Source organism: Arvicola amphibius, chromosome 7 (assembly GCF_903992535.2).
Source record: "Arvicola amphibius chromosome 7, mArvAmp1.2, whole genome shotgun sequence".
Taxonomy (NCBI): domain Eukaryota; kingdom Metazoa; phylum Chordata; class Mammalia; order Rodentia; family Cricetidae; genus Arvicola; species Arvicola amphibius.
Window position 1 is genome coordinate 135934550 of NC_052053.1, and position 21322 is coordinate 135955871.

Consider the following 21322-nt stretch of genomic DNA (forward strand, 5'->3'; position numbering starts at 1 on the left):
TAAGATGTTAGTTATCAGAAACAGCCTTATGATATATCACCACCTCCATCATCACAGAGAATGGACTTCGACAACACAAGATGGGCCCAATGCTTCCATTCTTCCAACATAATTATTTAAAAGTATAATAAACGATAGCCATATAGATTCGCTATTTGGAATAATGTAGCCAAAGACATAGCAATGTGCATATGGTTAATGTGAGCTTGTGTTTTCGAACATAAACCCTAACTCCCAACTTTCAATTCCACTTTGGTCAGCTTCCTTTTTCCTGCCTGAGTACTGGGGGCAGGGAAAGGGTTACTCGCAGGGACTCTAGTTCACTAGTTCCTCTCGTGTTATTGTGTCAAGTATGTTTTTCCAGAGTTTTAGGTTAGAAGCTACTGACAAAGAAATATCTCAGGAGTCAGAATCAGGCATAAATTATGCTCTGTGGAGGTGTCTTCTTATTGCCAGGGTCAGGTCAGAGTCTCCAACCTCACATTAAGTTACTGTTTTAGTGGTTATTGAATTTCAGGCTTGAGAGAATGAGGGGGCCAGCCAGAGACGTCTAATAAATCTTATTCAGACCTACCCGTAATTAGTGATCAAACCTCCCATTAACAATTATGGTTGTGCTAGATAAAAGTTGAGTAGAAGAGTAAGTTTTGCTTCCATTTCACTTTCATATTGAGAAGTGCGAAACTTAATTTATAAAATGATTACTATATTTGTCTGTTTGATGAATTTAGAGTCAACACCTTATATACGTGGTTGGGTTTTTAATTTGAGAAGAATGGAGCAGGAGAAAATAGTCTTTCTTATTTTTTTTAAGTTTAGACACAGGAGCAATTGGCTCTCTATTTTTTAATTTTTATCTATTTTCTTTGTCTCAATTCCCAGCCTCAGAGCCCAACTTGAAGGTGCGGTCCAGGTTAAAACAGAAAGTGGCAGAGAGGAGAAGCAGCCCCTTACTCAGGCGGAAGGATGGAAATGTTGTCACTTCATTCAAGAAGAGAGTGTTTGAGGTGACAGGTAATTGAGGGCCGGGCAGTCACACTGACACTTGCGGGGCATAGGGATTTTTTAAGTTTAGAATAAATATGCCTGTTCATTAATAAAACTTATTGTGAAAAGTATTTCTTAAAAGGCAATTTCCTTGAAAGCTCACGAGTAGTTCAGTCAACCTTGCTATGCATTCACCAGTTGTATAATGCAGGAAATTAAAGGGGAGAAACCACCTCCGTGTCAGCCAAAGCACGGCTAAGCAACACCAGCGCTTGCCCTGTGCTTTTTAGAAAAGGGAAATCCACTGGGGAAACGCCCACCAGTAGACTATAACTTAATGAAATCCGACCAGAAATGTGCAGAGGGAGGTTCAAGAGGAGCATGTCCCTCCCCTACTCAGACATGAAGGTAGCAAATACATCTGGGAAAATTAAACTATGTGGAACACCAAAACCTTGACTTTTCAACAAATTTACAGAACTCATAAATGACTTTATGTGTTTACTGGTGACCTGGGACTCATGGCAGGAGGGGGAAATGCTGCCTTTTATGGAGGGGGAAAGACTGTCATTTTCACTGGTCTCAAATGCAAGAGTTCATATTTTCTTTAACTGCCTGGTTAGAAGTGGGGTGAACAGGTTAGGAAATTCAAAGTGGTGTCTTACAAACCCTTCGCCCCGTTGTACCTGTTTTGAAATTAGAGAAGTCCCTACGACTACCAGAACCCAAAAGGCCAAGCACAGTGACGCTGGCTGCTGCTTCCTAAGACACGGGACCCTGAAGGGCTACACAGGATAAGACCGACTGATGTTTCCTGGGGCCTCAGAGCAGTGCCGTGTGCCTGGGCGGAACTCCGTCCTCTTTCCTGAGAAGCCTGTGACTATACCAGTACAAGCAATAATGTTGGCGCTCTCAGATCAGACCTCACCCTTCGTGTGTTTTTAAAAACTTTGACATATTTTATTTCTGTTTGTAAAACACACCTCAGTCTTCTCTCTATTCACAGTAGATTAGTATTGTTATGTAAAAACAGTATTAGTGGTTATATTTTGAAAACTTTTTCCTTGGGGGAGATGAGAAATTTGGAAGAAATGAACAGTAACTTATTTTTAATATCTATATAATCACAAGCTTATAGTAATTAAATTCTAAGTTTTAAATTATAGATCCTTTCCCTTAATTTTGTGGGATAAAAATTAGAAAGCATTCCTTTTCATCCCATGAAAGAGGTGAAATGTACCTGCCTTGTGTGGTTGCTACTTTCATATGCTTCCAGCCTGTGAGCTGGTCCCGGCAGATCCGCTGATGAACTTTTTGTTTGTTACTTCTTATTTTAAATGAGTATTTCCCACTGAATCAAAATGTATTTGGAAGACCTGAACTTCAGCACGCGGGTGTCTGCCCTGGTGCCCTTCCCATTTCTCAGTGGACTTCCATCTAATTTGGACTTGGCGATAGTCAATGTTTTTAGTGCCCAGCTGGAGGCTACCACCCCCGTGACTGTTACACTGGCATTTCTGCTACCCTCTTCTCTACCTTTTTTTCTTTGAAGCGACTGCTCCTTTTTTCTTTTTCTCCTCTTCATAGGTAATATGTAAGAGCAAATTGCCACTTCACACATTTTCAAGTTCAAGTTTTTTTCTGCTGCTCTTCCTCCAGGAAGTTGTCTTCCTTGAAAATTTTGTGCCCTGGCTCAGTCCGGTGCCTGCTGTGGTCTTTCCTCTCCTCTAGTGCTCCATGTTCACCAGATATTTATTATTCTCCAAGTACAGGTCCAAAGTCATTCCTTCTCCTAGGTTTCCCCCGTTCGTCCATAAAAGCATTCACTGCTTGTTCTCAGTTCCTCACCAGTTTGTGGGGTAGCGTCCTGTTACTGTAGTTGAAACGCTGCAATCACAGGGGTCTCTATACAAAACACTTTTGTTCTGATAGCACACTAAGTAAGATCATTTAAGATGGTAAAGACAGAAGAATGTTTAAGAATGTAGTGTTTTTAAAAATGTGGGAATGAAATATTGGTGAGAAGTCATAGCCATCCTGGTAATGTCAGAGTCAGGAAAAGAAGTGTCTGTAAGAATTTTTAAGTGTATTAAAAAATAAAATCAAAAAAGCTATGTGTCTATAGTAATGCGTGTCTGTTGCATTACTACACTACACGTAGTAATACGTGTCTGTTGCATTACTACACTACACATAGTAATACGTGTCTGTTGCATTACTACATTACATGTAGTAATGCATGTCTGTTGTATTACTACATTACACGTAGTAATGCATGTCTGTTGTATTACTACAATGCATGTCTGTTTATAATGCAAGCACTAGGGTGACAGAGAGAGGAGGTCAAGAGTTTGAGCCCTCCCAGATTGGATGGTGTGACCCTGTTTCAAAGAAAAATATACAGAAAGAGAGAAAGAAGATACATTTTACAAGGCAGTGTTGGAAACATCCAGATTAATCACATTGTTATCAAAATATATGGACAGAAAGGCATTGAGCATATGGGACAGAGCATTTTGTGGTACCAATTATTTCCTCAAATGCCATAATAAACCAATGTCAGGACCAGAATTCATTCACCAATCCCCCATCCTTCTAATTGCACCATGTTTTAGAGTAAAGCAACATTTAGGGCAGAGAGCTGAGAGCTGAAAGTCATTTTGACGGAGGTCAAGAAAATACTGTTTGGAACTTGTGAGCCCCTGATCAATGGGGGACAGACAGCACGCAACTAAGTTTCCCGGAGGATTAGTGAGGCCAGTGAGTGAGGTCGTCAAAGCACGATGTGGGAAAGTGTGTGTTTGTGCGGAGACCCAGAACAGAAAGAGCAAGCGTGGGAATAGAGGGTGAAAACGTTCTGTCGGATTCTTCTGGGAAGAATTTTAAAGAAAATCTTTAGAGATTACTCTGGTGGCTCTGAACAGTAAGAGTTTATGCCACAGTTTAAGAGAAGGTAATCAATAGTTAGAATGGAATGGCAGTCGTCAGACGAATAAGGATGACCCTGAGGATGGGGTGAACTGCAAGCACAGCAGGAAGCATCGCATATTAAAATATGATGTGTTCTACACGTGTATTTGAGGATTAAACATACCCAAAATTCTGGCCTGGAGAGATGGCTCAGTGGTTATAAGAGGACTTGCTGCTCTTCTAGAGGATTCCTGATTTTTCTCACCATTTGGTGCAGCTTACAACTGCCTGTAATGCCAGCTTGGGGGGGTGACTCCTCCTTCTGGCCTCTCTAGGGACTTCTCACACACACACACACACACACACACACACACACACACACAGTAAAAATAAAATAAATTGTTGAAAATCCAACATTTCAAAGGAAGTCAGACTAGAATTTTTGAGCGTTACACAAGGAATACTACCTCCGTGAAAGTAGTGTGCCCAAAGATAGGATTCAGCATCAGAACAGACACAGAGACAGTGCAGTTGCAAACTTAGTGCACGTCTGTGTGCAAAGATTGAAGGGAGGAAAAGGAATCCTGAGCACAGAGGAAGGCGTGCACGTCTGGGACTGCTTTGTTAAAGCAGTCAACTTTGGTGGTGTTTGAAAGAAAGGGTACAGTTGTCTGAGGAAATCATGGCGGGAGAGAATGAGCTGGCCTTGAGGGAACTGTTCTTCTCAGGGACCACTACCTTCTGTCAGATGAGGGGACAGTCCCAAGAGTAGGGCCGTCTCAGTCTAGAAGGGCATCGGGATTTTGAGGAACCAATGGAACCATGTATGGAAGCAGTAAAAGAGTAGGGTAGGATTATGGGTAAAAATAAATGTGCTGTCACTGGGAGAGGGAAAGGAATGAAAACCATGGGTTTGAAAAGTTTAAGAAGAGTTCCAGCAGCCGAGTGTAGTCACGGCAGGAAGGGAAATGTGCAGGTGGGAATGAGGTCCCTTCTCTCAGTCCCCGAAGAGTGAGAGACCATGCCATTGAGCAGAGCAGGGTTAGCACAGAGTGGATGAGGTGCTTAGTAAACACCAGAAGTGACTGCAGAAGGTGGCAAGGATAATTTCCCATGTTCAATACAATGATTTGGACAGCTCGATTTTTAGGAATTGGAATTTTCAGTTTTTAATTGGATGTTTTTAAAAAACATTAGTTTCTTTACATGTTGGGGTCCATATGAATTTTTTATGTGAAGATTATCAAGTCTATATTGTTTTCAAATTTTTGCCACAAGGAATTTCTTATTCATTGGTATTTAAATATGTACACTACTAAAATGACATTTCAACTTCCAGAAATTCAATGGGAGTAAAATTAGTCACCTGACATTTTATAAGGTCATGAAATGTATAAACTTTTAGTTTCTATTTATTTTTTCTCAAACTATTTGACTGGCATTACTATAATAAGATATACTCTTAGTGTATTGAATAAAGTTTAGTATAGAGTTCAGCATCAGGACCACTTGCCCTGGGTTTCTCTGATGTGTTGATAGCTTGCTTTACCCCATGTGCAGATGTATTATCTCTATCTCTGTATGCTGTTATGATAGCATGAGAGCCTTTCTTGTTCCCCCTTTCAGCAATGGCTTCTGTGACCTTTAATAGCTCTGTACCTTTGATAGAAACTGTCAATACCATATAGTACTTCTGACAGTTCAAAACAAAGTGGGGAGATAGAAGACTTTAGAAACAGTCCAAACGCCCTCGCTTCTTTTTGTGTAGCGCCTGCCATTCAGACACCCTATCTGGCACCACGTATTATAGCCAGCAGAGCTGATCTTTGTGTGTTGTTCATGAATGCATGTGTGTTTCCCCATGTTTTTCAGAGTCCTCGGTCAGTAGCAGCTCTCCAGGGTCCGGTCCCAGTTCACCAAACAATGGGCCTGCCGGAAATGTCCCCGAAAATGAGGCTTCAGTTATGCCTCCCACGCCTCTCCCTGAGGTAAGGCCCCTCTCCTCCTACTTCTGGAGACTGGTTCTGTGGTACAGAGTGTTAGCTGTCCAGGTCTCCTCACTTTCAAACCTTGCAGATTTATAAACATAGCCCAAGTATTCCCTGCTATGAAGAAAGATTAGCTGTCTTTCTTACTATGCCCCATATCGATGATAGTTTATATGTGGATTTGAATAAACTTGATTATATTTAGAGTGGTTTTGATAACATCCATGTTGGAGAAACACTGCCATGCAAGCCAGCATTCCGACTTTCCCAGCGAAGCTGCTTCTGCATTGCCCAATGATACCCGGATTTGTCATCCTGCCAGGGTGTTTGTTTTTCTAGTAGGACACACCCATAAAAATCCAACAAAGTCCATGGAGGCCTCTCACACTAACTGCTACCAGGGTAGGCTTTATTCATTTGACCTGGAGAACAGTAGAAAACAATTGTTGTCCGTGCTATGATTACGGAGCTAGAGCTGTACCGGGCAAGCACTTTTGAATATTTACTGCGTGATTGTATTTTGCATATACCCCTTCGTTCACGAATAAAAATGGGAACTCCATTACCGAAAGTGACTTAGTATAGAAGATTGTTCTAAAATATTATCATTTGTTATAGTCAGTGACACACAACACTAAGAAGAAAGTGGCTGTCAGGAAGAGTCCAGTGCTTGCTTTATTAGACGGTGCTGAGGTAGCTGTCTGAATAGCAGTGTTAATGGAACTACTTTGAACAGACTGGTCAGAGACTGAAGCCCTATTTTTTTTCTTCTGTGTGTCATACTGCCTTCTTCCTACCCATCCTCTGTGCAGAAAGAGTTGCTGTGCTTTGCTCTTGCGTGTAACTGTTACTTGCCTCTCCTCTTGTAGTTTATAGTCTTGGTACTTTGAGACTAAGAGACAGTCATCAAATCTGTCATTCACTGGGCTGTATCTGTAGTGTTCCTGCCATTGAATTATCCACACTGTACCAAAATGCTTCTGCAAGGGAATCACTGTACTGTCTCCTGACGGAACCCAATGATTTGAAGCAATCGTCCTCACTGACGGAAATGTCCTCCAGTCAAGACTTCCATACATGTCACGTGCACACAAACACATTGGCACGCGCATAGACTGCAGGTCTCTCTGAAATCATTAGGTGGAAATGGAGGTCGTCTCTGAAAAATCCCTGGAGTCACCTTTGCTTTAAAAGATTCAAGGTCTTCACATGGACCTTTGGTTTCTCACAAACCCAAAACACTCAGGAGGGAAGAGCAGGCCGAGTGCTGGGCGAGGAGAACGTGCTAAGTAAGACGCTCACAGCACCGCGCTGGGATCCCAAGTGTCTAAACTCCCCTCACCCAGCAGTGGCATATTCCCTGCCTGAGGAGTGTGGCCGTGAGTGAGTCTGTGTGGTGTCACCGCAGAAGTCACAGCCTGGCCCTGCATCCCTTGATTAAGTTCAGAGCCCCTGGGTGCCTGACAGAGCAGATGTGACTCTCCTCAGAGTAGGACAGCTTCTCCTAAAACTCTGCAATTTGCCCCAGAGCATGAGTAGAAAAGATAAAGGCCTCCCGGATGAGCGCCACGGCTACTGGAAGGCGAACCAACCTCCATCCAGACCATTGTGCTAATCTCTCAGGCATCTATCAATTTCTTGCTTGTCCTATCTAGTCACGCTACATGTTTTGCATGTTGCTCTCCAGTAATGATGTGAGCTAGAATATTCTGTGAATATTTGTGACCCCACATGTAAGCAGGACTTTCAGGTGTTGAGATTGCATTCTCATATCAAGAGACTTTTCTATATGACCCTTTAATTATTTCCAAGAATTTCATCCAAATAGTAAGTGAATTAGTGTTGTATTTCCACTTTCACTTGAACGATGCTATTCTCAGGAACCACATAGACATGCTGGGGTGAGGTTGTGATCGCTCCTGGGGCTGTCTGTACTCTTGGGAAATGACACCCTGTGGCCCAACATTCATCCGCGCAGGTAATGCGCCGAGTGGCAATGTCAGTGCCTTGGCATTGGCTCTTTGGCACATGCTCACATTTTATTAGATGCAGAAAGTATTACAGTATTTGTCCAAGCTTTGTTTTGACAAGTATTTGTTTAGTGAAGGGCTACAGAGGCGTGAGGACAAGCCTGTGGGATTTGATTAAGTTCAGAAGGAGGACAAAGAAAGTATGGTTTGAGAAATGCTGAGGAAGACATTCTTAGCTTTTCATTATAAGCACATCCATCCACTTCTCTGTTAAAGTGGAATGAAAACCAGGAAGAAACATTATTGGAAGCAAAATGGAAGGATTTTCTCTTCTGGCTATCTGGGACCTACTAAACTGTCTAGATTGCTTAGCCCTAATTTCATCCATGAATCTCTATGTGTGTGTGTAGCTGTATGTTTGTACAGAGACGGAGAGAAGGAAGAATATAAATTAAGGCATTGTAGTTTTTGTTTTCCTCAGTCTTTACCCTCACAGACTAGGTTTGGATAGCCCAACTTTTCAGCTAACTGTTAAATGTATTCCACCACTGCAAATCTTTTCTCCCACCCACAGCAGGCCAAAAAAGAAAAACACAACAAAACAGAAGGAAATGTGATTTAGTGGAGTTTAAAGGGTAGAGGGATTTCTCCAGGTCAGTGGCAGGACACTCGCTTCCAGTGCTGGCAAGGCTAGTTCAAAAGCAAGCAGTGACTTACCTCATAATGAATTAATTGTGTGCCTGAACTGTGCTCCCAAAGGCCAGGTGGGCAGACCTTCATGCACTGATGGGCAGCCTTTCTGTGGCCCAGAAACAAAAATGCGACCCTGATGGCTAACATGTGTTTTTCTGCTGCGTTCCATCCACAGAGTTCTGTAGTGTAATTCATTCTGGGTAGGTGAGGAGGCAGCAGAATTTAGGCCGACTCTCAGCGAATTAACATCCTGGCTGTGGTCCGCTACCACCTAGAAAAACCAGACACAGGAAAGTGTATCTTCAAACTCCCTGTGTGATTTTCACAGCTACCCTCTAAGATTAATAATAGAATGTGATTTCATAGCAACAGGAAGCTTGAGGTCAAAATTCTTCCCACAATGAGATCCTGAGCCCCTCGGTTGTGTAATGCGTCATTTATAGACTATTCTGCTTTGATCGAATAACACAGGGGGGTAAAAGGAATATTTTAAGTTTTTAAGTTCACAGTCTGCCTAGGGTACAAAGTCACATTGTGAAAACCCATCTGGATGGGAAAAGGGAAAAAGACAGAGTTGTGTGTGTCTCTTAGTGGTGTAGTCCTTGCCTGGCACACAGAAGGCCCTAGACCAACCCCAGTCACCAAGTTAAAAAAGAAGCAGCCTGGGTGTGCATGGCTCTCTGTACCACGGCCTGTAAGGAGGAAATAATGTATCTAATTCCTCCAGACCACGTGAACGGGCAGGATTCTGCTTGCATCTGCGGCTTAGGACACTGGAAAAGGGACCCCGAAGTTCTTGAAAACAGTTTTGTTTTCTATCATATAAGATGCAGATCCCACCTGACTGAGATGAGGGAGAATGTACTTAAGATCGCAGCGCAGGATGCACCTGAGTATAGTGGGTGACATCTGCGGATACTGTCTGGAGGCTGGGCCTGGGCACTGCTACAAAACCCACTGTTTGTCAAGTTGCCAAACTTGTGTTAACCCTCAGCTTCCCGGCAGATGATATAGTGGCAAGACTGGCTCCTGCCCCTCTGTGGAAAAGAGTCCCTGTTGGCAAGGCAGGTGGCACCTCGTGAAATCTGGAACAAGTTCTTTTTTGTTCTCATCAGGACGGACTCCTCATAGGGAAAACTCACTAAGTTGTCTTCAGGCCAGTGGCTTTCATAGGAGAGCGTGTCTCCACCTTCCCTCTGCTCTGACTGCTTCTGTTCCCCTTCTTTCCTCATATTCTCAGTCCCGGAATGCAGACTGTTGGAGCTACTCACTTTACTCCTCTGCAGACTTGGTTGGGAACTAAAACCTCAAGCGTTTCTGTTTCCAGCTCCCGTCAGAGATGTCTCTAGCCATCCAGTTGCTTGGATTGCTAATGCTGTGGGCCTGTGGGTTCAAATATGCTTCCATGGGTATCAGCACCATGACGCTAGATCCCGTAGATTTATTTGATAGCTATCTTAGCCGTAGCCAAGCTGCTGGCTTATTTCTAGTTTGACATTAGTGGTCGTGTCTGATGTTATTTTATTTAAAAAAAAAATTTCCAGCAAAAGCAAATGATTTTTAAAAAAAAAAAAATAATTCTAATACTAAGGCTAAATATTCTAAGATCCCCGGAGATGCTGTTTGTGTCGCTCCAGCCCATGACTCATCTGCCTGTTGTTTTGTAATAGCTGTCATGGCGCTTGCTGCCTTATTTAAGTGGGTACCTCAGAGCAACGGTTCATATGGCAGCAATTAGAACTCGGCCCCCACTTGGAAAAGAAATTGTTATGACACAATAATCACATGAGCCAATATTACAAAGCAAGATCTTTCATAAAAATAGAAATGCAGAGTTAGAAAGCAAACTCCCAGGCCTCTTAGCAGTTCAGCCGCTCCCGCTGTTTCTCTGGAGGACCCAAGTTCCATTCCCAGCATCCATGTTGGGGGACACACAGCCGCTTGTAACCCCAGCTCCAGGAAATCTGACACCTTCTTCTGGTCCCCTGGGGTACCCATACTGATATGTGCATATATGCACACATACATAAATAAAATTAAAATTCCGACTTCCAGTTTTCTCCAGTGGAGTGCCCCTGCGTATATCAACTTCATCCCAAGGCAGGCCTCGTGCCCAGGCATAGTTGGCCAACACAACACAGACTCCATGTTTTCTTTCTTCGTGGGCTCTTTGTTGATTTTGTTTTGGTATCTCTTGTCTTGATTTATTTGTTTTGATTTTCATTTGCTTTGAATTTTTGTTACTTTATTGGGAGGAGAGAGAGAGAGAGAGAGAGAGAGAGAGAGAGAGAGAGAGAGAGAGAGAGAGAGAGAGAGAGAGAGAGAGAGAGCGCATGACCTTAGGTGTATAGGGGCATGGGAGCAAACATGGAGGACTTGGGGAAGGCGAAGAAGAGAGTATATAAAAAATTTAATAAAAATTATTGCTACTATTATCCTCAAAATGTTATCTCACATTTTATGATAATATGATCTTTGATGTAAAATGAAAACTTCAAACTTCGAGAGCTTTACTTCCTGGAAATAACTCTTTCTTTACCATGTAGAACTTTGCGTATCATTTTTCTAAACAAAGCATAGAAAAGAGATACAATCTTGAAAATTACGGATAAAGCCATTCGCAAACATTAAGTCATTAAGGGCTTTTTAAAAATGTGGCTGTCTTGTTTTTAAACAGTCCACCCCTTTAATTCAAAGTCGTTGACACAAGTATGTCTTCCTGTAGCCCATCCTGATAGACATGGATACTGCCTGACGAGATAGTCAGAGCGTCTTAGGCCAAAAGACGTTTCCTAGGGCAGGTAGGCGGCTGCATCCACAGCCCACACATGGCAGAGCTCAGATGTGCAATGTTCACAATAAACATTTTGTTTTAGTCATCCAGGTCTGGATTTCTCTTTCTGGTTCTCTGGACTTTTATAGATAATTTCGAATATTCAGTAAAGTGAGCATTATATGTTCATGTGTTCTGTGGTTCAAAAGTAGGCAGGTATTACATATCTGTTTTCAAGTCAGACGCACAAGTAGTAAAGGCAGTATATGTTGCTCACTCCCCCCCTCCCCCGTCATCTTCCCCTACTCCCTCCTTCCTTTCCTCTTCCTCCCCTTCTATGTTTCTTGCCCGCAGAGCAGTGGCGTTTCTGGGGTTTACCCTGTGTTTTCTCTTACAAAGCGTGTCCTTACGGTTTGTGTCTTGCGGATTTTAGAGAACACGGGTGGCACAGGGTCGTGACCTCATCTCCCGTCTTACTTCATCACTGACCACGTGGTTTAGATCCAGTAGTAGCTGCTGAATGCTTTTGATCACTGTTAAAGCCCATGGTGCCTGCTGCCCGGCGTTCTCTACCCCGTCCTACTCCTTGGCGAGACAGGCTAAGGAGTGTTGTCTCAGCCATCCTGGCAGCCGTCACGGGAAATGTTCTGTAAGCTCCCTTGTCCAGGAGAGGAGCCCCTCGGTTCATGGTGTGTGTTGTGGTGATGGTTTATGTTTCTGAATTGTTGGCGGAAGTGCTATGCCCGTCGTTAAGTTCCCTCCATCCAGAGCATCAACAGACTTGATTCCATTTCTTTAAGTCAATATTATCTTAGTGTCAACAGCTGAGTCTCCTCTGAGGGGCATATTTTTCAGTCTTTGTGTATTTTTCAGTTTATGTATCTATAAGACCTTCTGCCAATTGACACTACAGTGAAGAAAAAAGTTAAATACAATTTGGAGCATATTACTAAAAGGTGGGTCCCCCACTCCAGCTTCACGTAATTCCAGGTTCCTGGTGAATTACCAGTTACCCATGAAAGCCTGGGATTGCATTAACTTCATCCTTTGTGCCATTCCCATGTTCTGACTTTACTGTAGTGGTGGTGATAATGGAGTGTTGATGTTTGTTCTCCTTTCTTGCCGTAACTGACTAGCCGCTGAGGATGAGAGGCGCAGGAATTCTTTGCCTGCCCACCCATACTCACCCCTGATGAGCTGATCGTCAAGGGCTTCATAAAGGTTATATGATAGCCTTACGTTTAATGCTTCTAGTTCATTTGTCTACAGTGTGGGTTTGCAGTTGTTGAAAGGTTTTATGTTAAAGCCACCTTTCCAGTGTTCTATGTTGTGACACGTTGACATCTCAGCAATATAGCACCAAGAATGGTCTTTCTGAAACCATCTTCTAGAAATGTTCTGTGTTTTACTTTGGATCTGTGCACGCTTATCACAATGCTGAAGTGGGGAGCACACCACCCTGTGAGAGCACACAGTGGGTCAGTGCTGAGGTGGGGAGCACCACAGCTTGTGAGGGCACACAGTGGGTCAGTGCTGAGGTGGGGAGCACCACAGGTCAGGATCCCTCATTGTCTAGGTAAATGGCTCTGCACCATCTGTCGGCACTCAGATTTTATTAAGGCCCAGAACAGATAGACTGTTCCTATCAAAACCCTAGCTGGGGAAAGCTGTGAACAAAAAGGCAAATTTGTAGGAAACAGTTGTCTGGTTCTAGGAGGTTCTAGATCTGCAACGCTGGAAATCTCCTTAAACTCTGTGCCTAGTACCCTTGTAACAGTTGAGAGAGACAAGCAATGCCTACGCCCCATATGGTGCTCCGGCCTGTGAGGACAACTGTACCCACAGACATGGGCACAGAGAACAGCCCTTGAGTTCTGCAGAACCTTAGGCAATGTCTGCCATGGTCAGCAGTTCTTTTATTTGTAAGATGGTCAGGACTGTCTTCTTAGGAGGCCTCACACTCTCTCCTTTGCTTCTCTTTGTAAGCCTTAGGGCTTTTCTCAAACATGGTATCAATCCTCCTTGTTTCTCTTGCCTCCGTTGGGGAGGAGGGCAGTCTCAGAGTTGGATGGACTGAGAATGTTGCTGCTGGTCCCGCTGTGAGGGACTCCTTTTCATGCGCATGCTCAGTCTCCTTGCCTGAACTGCGAGGTAGTCTGGGAGGATCAGTGAAGAAGATGCTAACCTCCAGGGCTTGGTACTTGATAGATATTGAAAATGAATGTACCACGTGAGAGATGGCATCACAGAATTTTTATATAAATTCTGGGGTCTACAGTCCCAGCAAAGAACCAAATACATATCCCTCCCACTTCAGCCAGGCCTGCCAGCTGTTCCCATCACCACATCTGGAAAGAAACCGGATTTCACCCAACTGTGTTGTTTTCGTGTTATGGGGCAGGAGGGTTTACAGATGTCAACCCACGTGTGGAGACAACTTCCTCTCTGTGGCCTGTGGACTCTCTTACCAGAGATTCAGTTGTGTGGCTCCTGTGGGAAGCAGTCGACTTTGAATGGCACTTCATAATTGAAGTGGCTCTTGCTCCACATTTTTTCGCTTTTATGAATATAGATGAGTGGGCTGTTCCCTCATTTTGAAAGAGTATTAGCTGCCAGTGAGCTAATAAAACATTTTTACTTCTTTGCATCTTTTGTATTCTGTGCATATATTATATATTAAAGCTGATTTCAAAGCCCATTTTATAAACAAAACAGTTGCTTGCTATTTTACTTTGAGCAAACACACAACTGTTACCAAAAACTCCTAAAATAAAATTATAATCTCGTACATTATAATTTAAAAATCTTTCCCAATAATCTTCTTGCTTTGGAGGCTTAGGCATCTTTAATTTTGCCGTATAAACTCAATGGAGCATTAATAGTTCGACATAACACAGGATTCTCATGCATGAATAACTGACATGTTCTTTTAAGAAGAACACAGCCTGAGTTAGAGCTCCAGGCTGCAATGGGAAAACCCCACGCTATGCTTCTGCTTGTATTATGTTAAGGCTGAGTCTCATCTCCAAACAGCCCTATGATTGAGATAACGTTCTGGAATAACATCCTGTGTTTTCCTGGTGCATCACTCTTCGGTGACATTCTGGGGCTGTGTTGTATTGGCACGTGATATTTCCCCTTGTTAATTGATATCCCAGGTTTGTCCTGGGGAAAATCTACAGCTCCTCCAAACATGCTTGACAAGTTATTATATTTACTTTAGTCAAAGCCCGTGCGTGCAATATCCCTCTTGGAGGTGGTCTATTATTGGAGTCCCATATGCTTTTTGTTTGGGAAGAAAGCAGTCACTGTGCCACACTGTTACATGGGGTATTCTTTTTCAGGATGTTGTGCCCTTGGGAACCGTATCGGGCCAGAGTTCCCTGGTCTCATAAGACCTTTGGAGCTCTTACTGTGTAAAAGTCCTGGGGGGGAGCAAGAGTTACACAGAAAATGTAGGCTAAGCAGCCATTGTGAGCCACATGTGGGAACACACATCTCTTAGTGTTGGGTTGAAAAGGTATTTGTTGTAAAAAGTACTGAGACGCCAAAAGGTTGAGGGTATTTCATTATAAATGCATATTACTGTCAAGTTGAAATCCCGTAACATTTTAGATTTAGTTTTGAAAGTATATGATGTGAAATTACACCACCCACAGCTTATTGATAATTTTATACTAAAATGTGATTAATGTAGAAGCCTTCTGGTGTGGCTTGCTTTCCTGTGGCTCTCCTCACAGAACAGTGGCATGAGACTGTGGTCAAAGCTGTGGCTGTTGTTGTACGGGAAGGGTTATAAATGTGCACCAGTCACCAACTTTGATTCTGGTATTCTCCTGATACATGACAAACATGTTAATTATAGTCCGCAAAGCTAGATTTCCAAAAGAATTCTTCACAATGAAAATAGAAATTAATTCACCATATCTTATGACTTTCACCATATTATGACTTTCTGATAAAAAAAAAAAGACTTTTAAATTTTATACTAAAATGTCTGAGTATTATATAGAAGCAAGCAGTAAGCACTAGAGTCTTTCTTTGCTAAGGTAACATAGAAACTGCATTGTGGGATTTGAGCATTTACCAAGAAAACTGATGAATTTCTAATATTTTAAGAATCTCCTTTTCTCCTTTTTTTTTTTTCAACAGCAGCTGGTTCCACAGCAACGCATTCTGATTCACGAAGATTCCATGAACCTGCTCAGCCTCTACACCTCGCCCTCCCTGCCCAATATCACTCTGGGACTTCCAGCTGTGTCGTCCCCACTCAATGTGAGTGACAGTGCCCCCAGCCCAAGCCAGCCCAGTGACACGTCTTACATGAACTTGCTATTTCTTGTGTATTTGGACTTGAGAAACTTGTTAGAAACAGCATCCCGTCCATGGTTTGTTATTTGCTGCTTTGTTTAAAGGCTCTCAGTTTAGCTTCAACTCACAGAACTGGATCAGGTCATCATTTACAAATTACTTGATTGGGTAATGATTTCTAACGTAACAATACGTAATCCTCTTCACACGCAGTTTTGTGTCTCCAGCTTCCTTCCTGTGAAGGGGAGACTGCAGTCCACATTTACAGACCAGGAAGCCAAGGCTGGGGATTTAAAAGCTCAAGATCACAGACTCAGGGAGCGAGTGGCAGACCCAGCATCCCCTAGGCCAGCGCTCAGTCCATGAATCCCGATAGCACCTTGTCTGTAGAATCCATCCCTGAGTGGCTTTGTTTGGGGAAGGCACTGGTTCCGCAGTGAAGGTTACGTATCTGGAAAAGGCACCCTAAGAACAATATCTGCCATTCCCAGGAGACTTTAGGGAGAATTATTTAGGTTAAAAATCTTGACTACTGAGATAAGATCTTCAGGCAGAGTAATTGTCCGAGTATAACAGAAGATTAAAATAATAACTTTATACACATTCTCTAAAATAATATGCATTTTACTTGTTAGCAAATATTTATCAGCTTCCCATGGGATAATTCACCACAGACGTTAGGAAATTAAACTGTGCATACATAGACGTCAGATGGTAGACACTGAAGGGGAAATCCATCCCGATTCTTGTCACCTGGGTGGGCACTCTCGGAGCCACGTCTTCTCCTTAGTGCAGCATGTCAGGATCACATATGTCTTTGAGATAAGCATGTTATCAGAACTAGAAGTGTATTCCATGTGGAGTATTAATAGAACACAATATCTTTTTCTATGACTGTACACCATTTGTGAGTAGGCAGATTCAGTGACCGATATAATCCAGGGATTACAGAGAGAAGCATGAAAATCCTGAGTCAGGTACATTCTTGAAATTCCAAAGACTTGTAAACAACTGGTTCTAATGGAAGGTAAAGTGGAAGTGGAAATTAAACTATAAATAAGACATGAGGATCTTTAAATCATCACTTACTAAAATTATTTTTATTCCTCTGTCGTTTGTTTTAACGTTATAGCTACCAAGCCCCACACTTCCCTGAGATGCCAACAGGCACTTGGATGCCTCCATTTTCTGTGTTCTCAGCCACTGTCTCTTGCTAGCTCACACATGCACAACTTTTAATGTGGTCCAAGAAATTCTTTCCCAGAGGACTCGTACTAAAGGCAGACCATCTTACGTTTCAGTGGCAATGCCATTTGGTGCCTTTGGATGAATAAGCCAGCGTGGTTTGGATTCGTTTTGTTTTTCTTTGCTTCTATTTTGGTGTGGATGAGGTCTTCACAATTAATTTCTCAGTCGTACCAATCTTGATTAGCCTTTCCCCAGCAGAAGGATCTCTAACTCTCCCTCCCCCACTGCATCTTGGAAGATTAGCCTTTCCCCAGCAGAAGGATCTCTAGCTCTCTCTCCCCCACTGCATCTTGGAAGATTAGCCTTTCCCCAGCAGAAGGATCTCTAACTCTCCCTCCCCCACTGCATCGTGGAAGATTTTAAGGAAGGAGTCTGGGCCAGGCATCCCTTGTATATTAAACATCGGATTGACCCACTCTGTGACTCAGACAAACCATTTACCTCTTCGTCCTTCAATTTCTCCATCACTGAAAATTGTTTTGCCTCCCTAGTGCACAGCAATTTTGAAAGATGAAACATAAGTTTTGGAAAGAAACATGCCAAATAATTTTGAGGTATTAGCCTTCTGCTTTTGTAACACCAAAATGACCGCCATTCATTAAAGTTTTTGAATAGGATAATTCATTATTGCTCTTGATGATGTAATTATAATGACTTCATTACTGCGTTACCATGCCTTTCAAGTTCTTAATAACACTTTTATTTGATATCTGATTTCACTTGTAGTTTACTTTATTATACAAAAGTATCTAGGTTGTCATTTTTAATATTCAGAGATGTAGGGATCTGTTATGAATTAATAGAAAAAATATATTTAAATCAAAGTCTTGTCTATTTGTACCAGCTTTCACAGAGTGAGACAATTTCACTTTTAGAAAAATATTTGAAATGTATAGCTTTGTGAAAATTAGAGGAAATGTAAAAATGTATGTTTTGTGTTTGTCTTGAGATTCTAGAATTACAGCCTGCCTTATCTTCATCCACACGATAGCCTTTATTTGAATAAGTGTTAACTTTCCAGCACACCTTTTACTCAAGCAGTGCATTTTAAAGTATTATAAAAACTCAGCTTCCCTCTTACAAAGCCTAAACTTCATGTTGACTTTTTATTAAGCTAATGTACAAAAGGTACATGTATTTGTGGTTTACAACATCGTCTTTTGATCTGCATAATGTAATGAGTTACGCTAATTAACATATGCATTTTTCCCATACTTTTTTGGGGGGAGAACACTTAGCTTCTCAGTAAGAAATTTTGAAGTATATTTTGTTATTTATGTAACCATTATCACAAGGATAAACGACAAAACATTTAAACTTGTTTTCCCTGTGTAGCTGAGGGTTTTGTTTACTCTCATTTTTAATAGGTAACACAAATTTTCCTTAGGCTCAGTACAATGATACTCACTCGCTAAATTGTTTCCAATTGCGCGAATGTATATTTTGTTAATTCTCTTTCTCTGCTAAAAGTCGTGTAAAAGATACTGTATTATACATTTTCCTCTTCATGTTACCTAATAGCTAGAGGCCTGGTGTGTCACTGGGATAAGGAAGATTAACAAGTTGCTTCTCTCTTGGCACAGGCTTCTAATTCACTCAAGGAGAAGCAGAAGTCGGAGACACAGATCCTCAGGCAAGGCGTCCCTTTGCCTGGCCAGTTCAGCGGTGGCATTGCAGCCCCCTCCAGCCATGCTCACGTAGCGATGGAGGGGAAACCCAACAGCAGCCACCAAGCTCTCCTGCAGCACCTACTGTTGAAGGAACAAATGCGGCAGCAGAAGCTCCTTGTGACTGGTAATTAACAATGACATCATTTTCCAAGTCCTTTTAGTACTGTTATCCGTGATCCAATGTGACGTTTCTCTAACTCAAAACTGTAATGTTGCTGTACAAGTCCAGACACTTGGCACTGGGGGAGGAGCTATGAGCGTTATGTGTTCCTGGTCTGTAGGCTGGAGCTGGGAGGGAACCCTTGGATATAACGAGCCTCATTGCTGGCTGAGGCTTCTGCTGCACAGACATAAGCCTGGTCACGTCTTGGTACTCGTGTCTTCTAGTACACAACCTACCTGTCTTCAGTTGTCTGGCAGATGCTTCTTGTCTTCTCTTAAAAGTGCATCTTTGTTTACATATCAATGTGTAAACACACTCTCTCTCTCTCACATACACACATGCACATTTTGTTTTTCAGGTGGAGTTCCCTTACACCCTCAGTCTCCCTTGGCAACGAAAGAAAGAATTTCACCGGGTATTAGAGGTACCCACAAACTGCCCCGTCACCGACCCCTGAATCGAACCCAGTCTGCGCCTTTGCCTCAGAGCACACTGGCTCAGCTGGTCCTTCAGCAGCAACACCACCAGTTCCTGGAAAAGCAGAAGCAGTACCAGCAGCAGGTCCACATGAACAAAGTAAGCCATGAAGCGACGTTAAATACTAAAAGTACCGTTTCCAAGTCATTTGGGAATGAGAGGGGGATGTTGGGAATCACACACAAGGCAAAAGTCACCATGTTTGTGCAGACATCTGGGTTGAAGGACGGGCCCCCAATACCACTGTTTTCACCATTTTTCTGTCCACAGGACTGTTGAAGTAAGACTGAGATCATGGGTTAACAATTTGATTTACAATCAGGAGGGTGTTTGTTTTCATTCACAGGGACATAAGTCCTGTGTGGATGAAGCCTCCTTGTGACACAGGGTAAACGTGAGGTTGGACAGGCTGGAAAGGTACCTCAGGTGCTGGTAGATAGGGCAGTGTAAGCCAGCGTGGTGTTTCTTGGCAACATGTTTCCTTCCAGGTTGTGTTAAGTTTTCAGTAGGCCTACTTCATTCCAAAAACCATTTGAAACAGTTTCACTGCAACTTCTGGTAATTTCTTCCCAGTCCCGATTTGGGCTGAAATAATGATGGCCTGTATCACTAAACCACCCACGAAGTAACAGTGATGGCAGTGTAATCGTATCTGACGGCACGGGATAGCACGTTCTGTGGATTTGTAGGCTATGATCCGTCTCTCTTGTGGTACTCTGTCACATGTGTGCAAGTCCTAATGGCACTGCTGTGCACTGGTAAGCAGGTGTACAGCTCAGCCTAGTAAATGCTTTGTTGCACACACAAGCACAGCAAGGTGAGCCCTACCTCTTCCTCATGGCAGGAAGAGTGGGGTCTTCATTTTGTGTCAGCCCTACCCCACGCTACCCCCTCCCCACCCCCACCCCTGCTCAAAGAGGGCGTCATGAAAGGAGCTTGGACTGAGGAGCTCTGAGCAGTGCTAAGAGACACAAACTCGAATTTGTCCAGCGTAGCCACTGGTTTTTGAGACAGTCTACTGTGAGTGGGTTGGGGTATCAGGGTGGAATTGAGCTCTTCCCAACCTTCTTTCATGAGATCTTGTAGACCAGCGGTTCTCAACCTGTGGGTCATGACCCCTTAGGGGCTTGAACAACACTTCACAGGGGTCCTCTAAGACCACTGAAAAACACAGATTTTACATGATAATTCATAACACTAGCAAAATTACAGTTAGGAAGTAGCAGCAAAATAAGCTTCTGATTGGGAGCTCAACACAACATGAGGAACTGTATTAAAGGCCCACAACACTAGGAAGGTTGAGAACCACTGCTTTAGACTCCTTCTGAACCATTTGCTTGCTATAGCATTTCTCTAAGTTTGCTAACTTTATTTCTGTCAAATCAGTTTCTTCCTGAAGGAATTAGTGTCCTTTTCTGCCCACTGCACAGGCTTACTTCTTAGTGGTAGAGTGAGATTTGTTTTGTGGTGCCCCAGAACAACTTAAAGTAACTCCATATTCCTTATAAAAACACATCCAATCCAAGAAATGTATATGGGCTGAAAGAGCAGGAATCCTATGCTTTGACTCAACGTTAGGTTTGCTTATAAAACTTGTTGGTGAACTTACACAATTGGACTGCTAAGCCTCTGTTGGTACACATTTCCACATTTATAAAAGTGCATGGAATATATGTGTATATATATTGCTGTTGATAAATCAGGGAGGTATGCTCCTTTGGAATCACATGTTTTATATGAATACCTTTAGAATATTTTAGAATTCACTTTTTCTGACTCGGTGTTTCAGATGGGATGCTAATGCTACATTTTACTCTTTGTGATCATGCTAGAGATTTGACTGGCAGATGCTAAACTCAATCTCAGAATCAACCTAAGATGAAAAGCAGGCATTTGCATTCGAGCAACAAGCAAAGCAAATCTTATCAGCAGCCCTTCCTATGTGGGGCTGACTCCCTGGAATCTGTTAAGAATTCTCCCCCAAATTAGAAACAAACCTCTATGCTGAGGTAGACGTTTATACAGTGGTTTGATTATTAAATCTTGTCTTAATTAGGTAGAATGAAGGCCAGAGAACTTCAAAGTGCCTGCTGACCTCTGTGTGTTAGCTCCTCTCAGCTCGGGCGTTTGGA

General features: G+C 42.7%; 1 protein-coding gene across 1 annotated transcript in view; it reads left to right on the forward strand.

Moving 5' to 3' along the window:
• Hdac9 (histone deacetylase 9) overlaps positions 1-21322 on the forward strand; it is a 617997-nt gene that overhangs the window by 290656 nt on the left and 306019 nt on the right. The window contains exons 6-10 of the mRNA XM_038336352.1: positions 883-1014; positions 5770-5885; positions 15474-15596; positions 18464-18674; positions 19072-19289. Of these exons, the coding sequence (XP_038192280.1) occupies positions 883-1014; positions 5770-5885; positions 15474-15596; positions 18464-18674; positions 19072-19289 (800 nt within the window). The remainder of the gene's footprint in view (positions 1-882; positions 1015-5769; positions 5886-15473; positions 15597-18463; positions 18675-19071; positions 19290-21322) is intronic.